This window comes from Heteronotia binoei, chromosome 4, assembly GCF_032191835.1.
Source record: "Heteronotia binoei isolate CCM8104 ecotype False Entrance Well chromosome 4, APGP_CSIRO_Hbin_v1, whole genome shotgun sequence".
Lineage (NCBI taxonomy): Eukaryota > Metazoa > Chordata > Lepidosauria > Squamata > Gekkonidae > Heteronotia > Heteronotia binoei.
Window position 1 is genome coordinate 30639947 of NC_083226.1, and position 13117 is coordinate 30653063.

A 13117-nucleotide genomic window follows, 5' to 3' on the forward strand; every position below is an offset into this window, starting at 1 on the left:
ACATGTGGCTGCCTGCCTCCTCCTGGTACACATGGACATAACCTCTGAAAAGGGCTTGTGTGAATTCAGGATTAGAGGCTGGACTGAGTCTGCAGGTTACTAGTTGACTGTCTAAAGTATACATAATCTTCCATGTACTTCCTAGTTGAGTACTTCATTGTGCAATCTGCATCTCACTGTTCAGCATCTCTGTGGGTTTTTTTAGGGCAATTCGAATGGCATTGCCTCCGTAGACGTTGCAGCTGGTTTTGTGGGACTGGACAACTATGTAGAAATCCCAGCTATTTTCCTTACTGGATTTGCAACATATTCGGGACCTTTGCTGTGGGCCGTTCACTTGTTGTGCTATCTGAGCTCTGAAGTTGACAGGTAAGCAGTTTTTTACTCTAGTTGTACCTTGCCAGATGGAGGTCCTCAACCTTGCTGAGCCTCTGGGCACATCTGGAATTTTGAGACGGGGTGCTGGGTTGGGGTGGGGCTCAGCATTTTTGTTCTTTGGAGGGTGCAGAAATATATTTATGTTTTGAGTTTACGTTCAAATGTGGATTTGCCTAATACCCCTCTCTCCCATAAGTAGTCTGAAAAATAAAGTTTTGGTTGCATCTGCAGGTTTTGTGTGATTGGGGGATCTGTTGGCAGCCCTTACTGTGCAGTCCCTAACCCTCAGGGTATGATGGATTGATTTAGGGTCTGTGTTTGGAGGGCTGAATTTCCCTGGCTCAGGCTGGCGGACTGCGCATTCTCCGTGTTTCTCTTTGCCAGCCAGTTTGGTGTAGTGGTTAAGTGTGTGGACTCTTATCTGGAAGAACCGGGTTTGACTCCCCACTCCTCCACTTGCAGCTGTTGGAATGGCCTTGGGTTAGCCATAGCTCTCATAGGAGTTGTCCTTGAAAGGGCAGCTGTTGTAAGCTCTCTCAGCCCCACCTACCTCACAGGGTGTCTGTTGTGTGTTTGTGGGGGAAGGTAACGGAGATTGTGACTGCTCTGAGACTCTGAGATTCAGAGTATAGGGTGGGATATAAATCCAATATCCTCCTCATCACCACCCTCCTCTTTTTCCTTCTGACTTAGCCTGGAGGACTAAATATTCACTCTATTCCTCTTTTTAGTATCTTTTCCTGGCTTTTCCTATAATAATTTTTCAGTTCTCATAATAACGATCCTTCACTTCTGCTGGTGGCAAAGAGGGTAGTGATAAATAGAAAGTCAATTCAGGCAGAGACCAAACCCCATCCCAGGGAAGGCAAAAACTCCTCCCATTACCTTCAGCATACCTTGACATTGATTGGAGGAATGGGGGCAGGGTAGGGAAAGACCGGCAGGGATACTTAAGACAGAGAGGTGTGGAAGGAGCAGTCTCTCCTCCCATTGGCTACCTTTGGCATACCTTGATGCCGATTGGAGGAGGAAGGCAGGATAGAGGAGAAGGACAGGGAGACTCTGGAGGGAGAAGCGTGGAAGGAACCAGTGACAAAGGAAAAAGGAGCACGAAGAAGATGAAGGAGGACATAGGGAAGAAGGGAAGTTGAAAAGGGATAAGGAAAACACAGCAGGGGCCAAAGAGCGGGGCAAAAGGGAAGTAAGCAGGTACAGGGAAACACATCACTGTGCATCATGGTCAATACTCCCTCTAAGCTGTGGAGTCTTGTGAGCAAAAATTTTTCTTTGTGAGCTACTGGCATTAAAGTTATGAAGCTGCTGCATAAATTAGTTTGCTCTAGGGCCATTGTTTCTGAGCCAAGACAAAAATGTGTGAGGCGGAGGCTTAAAAACTGTGAGCTAGCTCACCCTAACTCAGCTTAGAGGGAACACTGGTCATGGTCCCTGTCAACCCCACAGCAGGGATTGCCACAACAGACTTTAGTAGCTCCTAAGCTGGAGAGCCCCTTCACTGACTACTCATTTCCATGGGTAAGGGAGTGAGACTGAGCTATCAAGTACTGCAGATTACTGTTGCTCTGTTTTGTTTTGTTTTGGGTTTTTTTGCTTCAACCTGGTTAGGTAGCAAAGACAAGACGGGTTCTATATGAAAATCTATTTTTAGGTCTCCGGGATCATTTCCTCTGTTTGTCAACTCTCCCATTAAACCCAATCGTTCCTCTGTTCAGCGGAGCATCGTTCAGTTTAGCAGGCGCATTGGCGTTGCAGCCAGAGACCCATCCGGCACCAACTGTGTCGGAGAGAGATTGCCTGTGCACGCGGCATGCTGTTTTGCATTACAAAAACCCTGCGGCACCTCATTTGCCCCCTCCCCCCCAGTCCCATCCTTTTTATTAAACTTAAAAAGCTGTTTTTCTGTAGCGTGCGATTCCAGCCTAGGCTGCAGAAACACGTCCCTCCCAGGATGCAGAGGCTTGCGTTGTCGGCCTCCCAGAGCGGCAGCCGGAGAACGGCGAGAGCCTTACTCAACGCTGCGTTAATGCTCCTCACGCAGACGGGCGCATGGATGGCTTTGAGATGGCTTTGGTTCATCAGCAGGCTAGCAATGAGAGGGGGGAAAGAACACATAAAGCACAAACACCTCCGTTTAGTTACTGAATAGGTATTTTGTATCCCCTCCCCCCCCCACCCCTGCTGCCAAAAGTTAACTGAGGCACTTGGCAAGGAGGAAAGCCTGCCTGTCATTCATCTCATTAGGTGTAAAAGCAAAGCAGACTTCTGGTTTTTAATTCAGACTGCGATATAAAATGTTTAGGAAATGCTGGTCTGGTAAGTTTCCTAGCCACACTGCTTGAGGTCTTTTAACTGGATGTGCTGGAAACTGAACACGGGACTTTCTGCATGCAAAGCAGATGCGCTGCCGCTGAGTCTACAGCTCCTCCCCACCGAATTGGTTAAATACTCTTTGAAGCTCATCTTCTTCTGTCATGCACGCTTGTTTATCTTGAGTAGTTTGATTTAAAACAATTTTTTTTGGTAACATAAGGTAACAGATTAAATTATATTTCTTGCCTCATTAATAACTTCTTTTATCTATCCCATATATTACTTTCTACCTACCCCTCCCCCCGTTACTTGACCCCTGCTGGTGTTACTTAAAATACTAACATTTAAAGGTACCCTTAACTAATAAAAATAAAAATTAATATTCTCCTTTTATCTAAAACTTAATCATTATCAAAAATTGTCCAATGTCCTTTTATTTTCCACTCTTTTTCTACATATCTTCTGAACTTTTTCCACTCCATCTTAAAAACTTCTACATCATAGTCTCTTAAAATTCTTGTTAATTTGTCCATTTCACTCCATGTCATAACTTTTACAATCCAATCCCATTTCTCTGGTATTTTTTCTTGCTTCCACAACTGTGCATATAATGTCCTAGCAGCTGAAAGCAAGTACCAAATTACAGCTCTATCTTCTTTTAGAAATTTTTCCATTTGTAATCCCAACAGAAAAGTCTCTGCAACTTTCTTAAATTCATATCCCAAGATCTTAGAAATTTCTTGTTGAATCATCTGCCAGTACTTTTTTGCTCTTTCACAAGTCCACCACATATGGTAGAAAGAACCTTCATGCTTTTTACATTTCCAACATCTATCTGGCATCTTATTGTTCATCTATAAAAAATCACTCCCCTTTTCTTCTGTTCAGCCAATGAATAAAATTCTAGTCCCAATTGTTTATTCCATAAAAATTTATAATCCTTTTGTTTAATATGCACTTCTTGTAAACAAACTATATTACAATTTTGCTTTTTAATCCAATGAAACGTTGCCCTTCTTTTTTTTGGTGAATTTAGTCCATTTACATTCCAAGACAATAATTTGTAATCCATCATGGTGCAAATTCTTCATGTTCTTCATAAAAGCTACGCAGTTCCTGTGCATTTGTAATTGTGATTCTTTTCCCCTGAAGTTCAAAGCTCAATCCTTTAGGTATTATCCATCTATACCTCATTTGATTGTCCCGTAATTTTTCTGTCAGTTTTTTATATGTTCTTCTATCATTTATTACTTGCCTTGGCAACTCCTTCATAATTCTTACTCTGCTGCCTCCCACTATCAATGTCTTTTCAAAATTTTTGTTCATGATCTTTCCCACCATTTCTTTTTTCATATATTTTATGACAACATCTCTTGGTAAATTATTTTTTTTGGCATAGAGTGAGTTCACTCTATGCATATAATCATACATACTTTTAGTCTCTTCAGGATCTTCCTCTAAAAATTCTGCAATTATTTTTATTATATATTCTTTCAAGTCACCATCTTCCTTTTCAGGTACTCCTCTCAGACGTATCTGAGTCTCCATCAATTTGTTGTCATGAATTGCCACTTTTTCTTGTCTTTTCAACAAGGTGGAGTCATGTGCTTTCATTCCTTCTACCTCCTGCACTTTCTTAGATGTTGCCTCTGTCTCATTTCTGAGATATTCAATATCTTTTTAAATTTCTTCTATAATTTCTTTTTTAGATGCAGTTATCATCTCTTTCATACCTTTCATCATTCTAGCCACCATTGCCTCTAACTGATCCTGCATTTTCTCCAATGAAGTAGCCCTTGCACGGGTTTGCTTGTGTTCTGACATTTAAAAACACCTAAAATTTTGATCTCACCAATTTCAAATTTGACTATCAGATTCAAAAGAATAGAGCTTGCTTTTTACAACAAGCCTAATTTCGCCATTGTCAGAGCTTCCCAGACTGAGATATTAATTTTTAAAGTTTTTAAATCCTTCAAAATGGCGGTCACGACTTTTTGCTTTTCTCTAAAAAAATTTTTTTTCTCTTTTCTTTTAAAGGCTTCTAAGGTCCATTATAAACAATATGTCCAATAGTATTTATCTTCTTATCATCACCTCAATTATTTCCAACAATTTTTAATGTCCCGAACACTTAAAAAAATTATTTTAATTTTAACCTCCTTGCAATGGCTGCCGATGTTTCTCTGTAGTATTATAGTCCTAGAGTAGGCTTTTCATTTGCTACTTCCTACTTTACTTGCCACCAAATCTCGTTTTCACTGGTAAAGAGATCCCACGATACTTGACGTACTTCCTGTGTTGATTGTATATGCTGCAGGTCTGTGATGATGGTGCTCTTTTTTCAAAACCGCAAGTAGACCAAACAATAAATTCCTTCACACTTTTTAGCACTGTCCTTTAAATTTACAAATTCCAAATTTCACCTCTCCCTCCCTTCTTCTTCCAAACTTTCTAGATTTCCATTTCCCACCTTCTGAGTTTATTCTGTTTAACTGTAGCTTTAGATGTTTAGCAGTGTCCAAGAAGGTTAGGATTCTGTCGAGCTTATGTCAAATAAATGACTCTGAGAACTTCTGCAGATGATGAATATGCAACTCGTCTCCGGAGACCCCTCAAAGCCTCAAAGGAGCCCCCCCCCGGGACTCCCTTTTAGCCAAGGTAAATATCCTCAACGTTTTCTGTGCATATCTTGGACTAATCTCTAACTGAGAAAAGTAGTCAGTAGGCATTAATTTGCCTTCCACTACCCCGAACAGAAGTTCCAGCCTGCTCCCGTTATGAGAAGCAGCTCAGCTCGGCATTTTCCTCCCCTGGAAGTCCCCTATCTTGAGTAGTTTCTAGGCAGATGTCCTAATTAAGAACATAACATCATAAGAAGATCCCTGCTGAATCAGACCAGCTGTCCATCTAGTCCAGCAATCCTGTTTTTACACAGTGGGCAACTTCAGAGGGCCAGCAAACAGGGCACAGAGGCCGTGGCCTTGCCCTGATGCTTTCTCCTGTCACTGGCATTCAGAGTAGCTTAGCACATGGAGGTTCCCTACAGTCAGGGCTTTTTTTGTAGCAGGAACTTCTTTGCATATTAGGCCACACACCTCTGCTGGAGTTTACAGTAGGCCCTGTACTAAGAGCCCTGTAAGCTCTTGCAGGTTGGCTTCATCAGGGGTGTGTGGCCTAATATGCAAAGGAGTTCCTGCCACAAAAAAAGGCCCGCCTTTAGTCAGTGGCTAGTAGCCATTGATGCGTAATTCCCTTTTGAAGACATCTGTGTTGGTGGCTGTCCTTGCATCCTCCACCAGTGAATTCTGCAGTGGAATGCCTTGTTGCGTGAAGAAGTACTTTCTCAGAAGTACTGAATCTGTGAGTGTAATTAATGACACCTAAGGAGCTCGAGGATAGTCTCTGCTCATAACGGGTTGACAAAATCTGTGCACAGAATTGGTTTTTAAATGGATGAAGTGATTGTTGTTTTATACTTTTGAGGCCTTTCGGTGTGATCAGCCACTGTCCCATGGAGCATATGGCAAACGTTGTCCTACGTTCTCGCAAATCTCGAAGAGGAAATGGGCCAGGGGCCAACGGCTGACGGAGCCAACTGGCTCCAACTTTAATCGGCTTTCCGCCAGCTTACTGGCTGCACTCTTATCATTTAGGCTTTATTAATGAAGTAGAATTGATCCACTGCCCTTGGCAGGGAAGAATTCAGATTTTTGTTTCCCTTCTGCGAATTGTCATGAGCCATTGGCTCTTTTGCCAGAAATGGTACTCTGCCTCTTTGGATGCAGCCTTGAACGTCAGTCTTGTCCCGTGTGGGATCTCGTTGCCAATCGACGCGGAATGGTGCCCTCTCTTGCAATTTCAAAGCTCGAGCAGGGGAAGCCATCTGATGCCCTGGACTGTTGCAGTGTATTAAAAGTGGCAAACCAATTATGATTTTATTTTTTAAAAAACTTTTATTGTGAAGCCTTCAGCTAGTGGAGGCCTATTGCCATTTTCATCTTCATGCAGCGCAGCATAGCCGGTCCTCCTTGTGAAATAGGAATTTATGTACTCAGGAGGGCCGCATCAGGCCAAGTTCCCTCCTTTCAGTTTGGAGTATGTGCAGGGGTGGCCAACTGTGGCTCCTGCCCTTTCTATCCTTTTACTTTCTTCATCACCAGATTCTCACTTCCTGTCCCTCTTTGTGACAGTAAACGCGTTGGGGGAGTCATTTGGCCACTAGTAACTACACGGTAGAGTTTACGGTCACTTCGAGACTGGATTACTGCAACGCCCTCTACATGGGGCTGCCCTTGTGCCGAACTCGCTGAACTCGGCGAACTTGCCGAACTCGGCGAACTTGCCGAACTCGGCGGCTGCAGCTGGTGCAGAACGCGGCGGCTAGGCTATTGTTGGGGCTCCCACGGTGGGAGCACATACAGCCGGGGCTACGCGGACTGCACTGGCTGCCAGTGGTATACCGAGTTTGTTACAAAGTGCTGGTTATCACCTTTAAAGCCCTATATGGTCGAGGACCTGCCTACCTGAGGGACCGTCTCTCCCCATATGAGCCCCAGAGAGCGCTGCGGTCAGCTGGAAAAAACCAGCTGAATATCCCTGGGCCAAGGGAGGCCAGATTGAAGGCCACCCGGGATCGGGCCTTCTCTATTGCAGCTCCACTGCTGTGGAATCAACTCCCAGAAGAGGTACGGGCCCTACGATGCTTAGATCAATTCTGTAGGGCCTGTAAGACCCACCTCTTCAAAATAGCCTTTCAACTAACGACAAGTTTGGAAGTGCCGCTGAAAATGCTTTTAGTTACTGAATTCTATTGAAGATCTAATCTTTATAGCACCATATTGTTAATGTTAATTTTAATATAATCTGTAAATTGTTTTAACCATGATTTTATAAGTATAACTTGATGTATAATGTATTTTTATGCTGTGAGCCGCCCTGAGCCTGCCTTGGCGGGGAGGGCGGGATAGAAATATAATGTTATTATTATTATTATTATTATTATTATTATTGGTTTCTCAAAACCATCTGGTCATAGTTTGCCTAGGAAACGAAAAAGCCTTGGGCAAGCCCTGGGTGGGCCAAAGTAAATTTGGATGTGAGTCACCAAACATTTTGGGAACCACTGCTCTAAGGTACTAGTTCTTACAAGAGCCCATGGGACCCAGTGTTGTGTTTGGAAGACAAGGAGCAGGGGAGAGTGGCTTCAAATTCTCACTCAACCATCCAGTTCCCTGGACATCGCCCAACACTGTGTATTATCTGGACCACAGCATCGTGGAAATCCTTACTCTGTAGGGGCACTGCCAATAGGATCACTGTCTGCTGAGGAAACACCGCCCCCCTGCACAGTGTATTCTTTCTGCAACTCAGCCTGTGCTATCTCCCGGGGCCCCTGAGAGGATAATGAACATTTGCTCCAAGTTCCTTGAAGGAAGGATTGGGAAGAAACGTAATAAATTATCTGGTTTCTTTCATTGTGCATTTCAGTAACAGCGTACTGCTGTTTTGGTTCCACGCTTCTCAGCTAAATTCAAGGTAACAGAGGGAATTGATATCTTACATCCGGAACTAATTTCCCTTGATCAAGTAGTAACTTACAGCTGAGATGTCTTTATTTCCCCCCTGCTATGGTACCTTCCGCCCTAACAAAACATACACTGGAGGATGCCGCAGCTCACTTGGCGGTGTGTGGGCTGAAGGACCGCCTCAGCGAATGACCGGCCATTAAGGGAAACTGCCTCCTGTGTTCCAAATCCGTACAGCACTGTGCTTTGCCCAAGCCACAGTGGTGGTGGCGGCAGTCCTGTTGTGCACGGACATGCTGCTTAATGTTGCCAGCTTGTCTGTTATGGGGCACCTGCTGGTTTTGGAGGCTTCTGGGGGCATGTTCTCGGCTCATGCAGAAAGCTCGCAGAGTCCGCCAGCCCCTTGCAAACTGAGAGTCTGCCCAGGACTCACTGGCCAATGAATGCCAGCCGTGCCAGGCATCCCTGGTATGCTTTCCAGGAAGTCCCACTCTGGAGTATTATTACTGTTTGGCAGCAGCTTCCTTTGGACCCAATTACTCTTTAACAAGAGCTTTCCATGTCTCTGGTTGTCATTTCTTTTATTTCCCGACTCGTCCGGTCGCAGTGATAAAGCCGTCTTTTTATGGCAGAGGATTTTTGTGTTTCTGTGTGATGGTAGTTGAACCACTTTGCAGTAGGGTGGGTTTGTTTTTTGCGGGGGGGTTGGCACACCTTCTGTGAGTGTCGTACGGCATCTGCCAAGTGGTTTCTCCAATGGTTAAGTAGACATCTGGATTCCTGTCTGGCACTTTAGATGGTTCCAATCACTCTGTCAGTTTTAGGAGCAAATAGCAAACACATCCATCAGAAGCCTGTCTGAAGCAAAACGCTCTCAGAAGTGCCAAGTGCCTCCATATACTACATGAAACAAGGACAGATGTATTTTTCTCAGTGAGGGGTCACCACCTTTATTAAGCCTGCGGGCACTTCTAGAATTTTATGAGTGCAACTGTAGAATGCATGCTGCAGGAGGTGGGATCAGTCACAAAATGACTGCCAGGGGAGGGGGGGCACTTAAAAAGGCATCCTTCTGTGATGGGGCAGCTGGGAGGGGCTGTGGCTCAGTCAAAGACCCCCTGTTTTGCACGCAGAAGTTCCCAGTTTCAGTCCCTAACCTCTGTAGTGGGGGGGGGGGAACCCTGGGCAGTAGGTGAATGTGGAAATCATCTAACACCTCTCCCTGGTAGGAGATATGTTGTGGGTGGATGGATGGATGGATGGATGGATAGATGATTGATAGATAGATATAAATTTTGTACTTAATATGCTCCCAGTATTTTATATCTCTGTAAATGGCTTGATGCCGCAATAAATCTTGACTGACTGACTGAAAAATTAAAAGAAATTAAAACCTCTACTTGAGACCCTGGAGAGCCACTGTCAGTCCAAGTAGACAGTATTGACTTGGATGGACCAGTATTGACTTGGATGGACAGTATTGGATTGACAGTATTGACTTGGATGGTTGGGTTCAGTATAAGGCAGTTTCATGTGTGAACCAAAAAGATGCTTTCTGCACGTGCAAAAGTGATTGATTCCTCGGGTCTTCTGAAGCGCTTCTTGCTCCAGTGAAGTGGAGAAAACCAGGACTGATGTTGATAAAGAGAAGAGACACTTTTCAGAATTGGGCCATCAGCAAAAGCATCAGGATGGGCAGGGGCATAGCATTGGAGATCAGTGCAAACAATCAAATTACTACTCACAATAGGGTTGATGATGCATCAGGTACAAGGCAGAACCCCTCCGACCTCATCTCCAGACAACAGAGATCAGTTACCCATGAGAAAATGGATGCTTTGGAGGGTGGACTCTATGGCATTGTAACCTATATTTCCAGGGATTTCCCAACCTGGATCTGGCGACCGCACCCCTGCCCCATCTCCTGGGGGACTTGGCAACCCTAGCATACTGTAATATTCAAACTACCTTAACCACTAACCTGTACTAAACCTGCCATCTTAGGACCTTACCAGTTGTTTCTAACCAATTCTTGAGTTTAGATCAGGGGTCCTCAAACTACGGCCCGCGGGCCAGATGCGGCCCGCTGAGGACGTTTATGCGGCCCGCTGGGTTATGGCAAAATCAGACCGGAAGTGACGTTCGACCTAAACTCGCGTTAGCAATGCACACTTCCGGCACTGGGCTGAGGCGGCGGAGACAGAGTGTGAGGTGATACCGAGGTGAGGTGAGTTCCCAGGCCGGGGTGTGTGGTGTGGGGAAGGGAGAGAGATGCAGAAGACGGAGAACTGACGGCCCGCGGCCTTGTACAGTAACGGCAGTCCGGCCCTCCAACAATCTGAGGGACAGTGAACCTGCCCCCTATTTTAAAAGTTTGAGGACCCCTGGTTTAGATAGATCTAGGTGGGCAGCCATGTTGGCCTGAAGCGGTAGAACAAAGTTGTCCAGTAGCACCTTTAAGAACAACAGTTTTATTCAGAATTATGTGTGCGTGCACATCAAAGTTTACATTCTAAAACTTTGTTGGCTTTAAAGGTGCTACGGGACTCCGACTTTGTTCCCATTCTTGTGTTGTTGTTTCAATAAGTGCTTGGTACTCATGACCCTTTCCTACACACCCAGGGAAATGCTGTTCACTTCTTTGGGATCAAGCAGCAATTTTTCTCCAGGCAAGTTTGGCCAGCAATCCTGGAGAGTTTGTTTGTTTGCCATTTTCTGGGCATGGAGCAGATGTCACGGAGGGTGTGTGTGGGGTAGGTATTTGTGAGTTTCCTGCATTGTGCAAGGGGTTGGACTAGATAATCCTGGAGGTTCCCTTCCAACTCCGTGATTCTGTGATGCTAATATCAAAGCAAATCATTCCAAACATGTGAAGACTGGACACTAACAATGCACATTTAACTGATACTGTCTTTTAACATTGGGTTTTGTATTAACAGGAATCCCGCAGCAATGGCCCACGGCTGTTTCTGTTATGTGTTGCTCCGTTCCATCCCGGTGGTGGTGTACATTATCTTGGTGACAGGTCTGCGCTACCACCTCTTCATCTGGAGCGTCTTCTCGCCGAAACTGCTCTACGAGGGCGTGCATGTCCTCATCACTGCTGCTGTGTGCCTGTTCTTCACAGCCATGGATCAGAACCACTCGCGCAAAGACCCAGCTTGAAAGCTACTGTTAAACAGAATATAGATACAGTCAAGAAACCAACTGATTTTCCTGCAGTGAAACATGGATTCTTACCTTCAGATAGCTCAGTGAACTTCAAAGATGGATCTATTTTTGGCAAACTTTTTTTAATATATCAAAATACATTGCAAAAGGGTCCGTTTGTGGTGTGGGGGGAAGGGGATGGGAATCTTTCGGTCACAGTTGGAAAGTTGAAAGCAAATTGTGCCCCTCCCAGCGCTCTTTTATGTGGCCTTCCAAAACCAGATGAACATGACATTGGCAGGGGATGCTAGCCTCCAGGAGGCACCTGTGGATACCCCAGAATTACACCTCATCTTGAGGCTGCAGAGATCAGTTTCTCTGGAGAAAACTGATGCTTTGGAAGGTGGTCTCTGTGGCATTGCACCCCTCTGGAGGTCCCCATTCTCCCCAAGCCCCATTCCCAAATCTCCTGGAATTTCCTAACCTGGATCTGGTAACCCTTACCCCCCCCCCCCCAATCACCTTTCAGTGGCCAGCGGGGACCTGATGACCTACATTGGCCTGGCCATTATCTGCAGTGACGACTAACTAGTATTCTTAACCTGGTTTTCAAGCTGATGGGCAAACTGTGGTTTGGTGAGACCATGAGTCACCTTCACTAGGGTTGCCAGCTCTGGGCTGGGAAATTCCTGGAGATTTGAGGGGGCAGAGCTTGGGGAGGGTGTGGGGTTTAGTATCTCTGCAGAGTATAATACCGTAGAGTCCCCAGCTTCCAAAGCACCTGTTTTCTCCAGGTTGAATGGATCTCTGTCATCTGGAGATCAGTTGTAATTCCGGGAGATCTCTAGAGCTCACCTGGACGTTGGCAACCCTAGCTTTCCTTGTGGTCAAGATCTGTGCTGAGATAATGCTTAAACTATGGTTTAAAGTATGTAGCAGCAATTTATGGTGGGGAAAGAGTGTGGAGGAATCTAGCCTTCTTTCAATTGGGTGGGGGGGACATTTGAGTGAACTGCTCCTGTTGCTTCTGCTAAAAATAGTGTTATTTTTGAACATCTTCAGAGGAATAGCCCTAAGGAGTTCTTATTAGTTTTCATTCCTTTATATTGGAGTGGTTGTTTCATAAGTGGAGAGAAATCTGTGAAGGTTTAATATACCTGCAGGGGAAGGGTGGGTTGACTTTTATTTCTGTTTTAGCAGCAGGGTTCTTTGTTGAATTTTTATTTTACCATTGCTCCTTGTTTCTCCGTTCTCTCAAATGTTAATCATATCTTTTTTATTAACTTAAAATCTTTTTTTTTAATGTTCCCATCAAATTCCCCGATAAGCTGACTGTGAGATGTTGCTCAGCATAGTAAAATGTTAGTATCACTTCCCTCAGCTGACTTTGGTTGCTCTTTGCCTTTGGTGATGTGTGAGGGGAAGGCAGGTCAGAGATGAAACACTACCATTAGCTTAATGGCCCTGAAAATAATTGGCAAGTTCACAGAAGAGCATTTTTTTTTAAGTTAAGCCTTCCGAACTTGAGAAAAAGCAGCAGTTACATATAATGTCTGAAATTATTCATTCTCATATTTGTGTGCTAATAAAAGGCCTGTGACATTTTACAGTTAGGGGCAGGGCTTTTTTTGTAGCATGAACTCCTCTGCATATTGGGCCACACCCTCATGATGTAGCCAATCCTCCAAGAGCTTACAGTAGGCCCTGAACTATGAGCCCTGTAAGCTCTTGGAGGA

The 13117-nt window shown here is 44.7% G+C and overlaps 1 protein-coding gene across 3 annotated transcripts in view; it reads left to right on the top strand.

The window, feature by feature from the left end:
• Positions 1 to 12756, top strand: part of PIGG (phosphatidylinositol glycan anchor biosynthesis class G) — a 74952-nt gene extending 62196 nt beyond the window's left edge. For all 3 annotated transcript variants that reach the window (XM_060237058.1, XM_060237059.1, XM_060237060.1), the window contains 2 exons: positions 206 to 369; positions 11171 to 12756. In XM_060237058.1, coding sequence (XP_060093041.1) covers positions 206 to 369; positions 11171 to 11396 — 390 coding nt within the window. In that variant the 3' untranslated portion in view covers positions 11397 to 12756. The remainder of the gene's footprint in view (positions 1 to 205; positions 370 to 11170) is intronic.
• Positions 12757 to 13117: the final 361 nt, after the last annotated feature.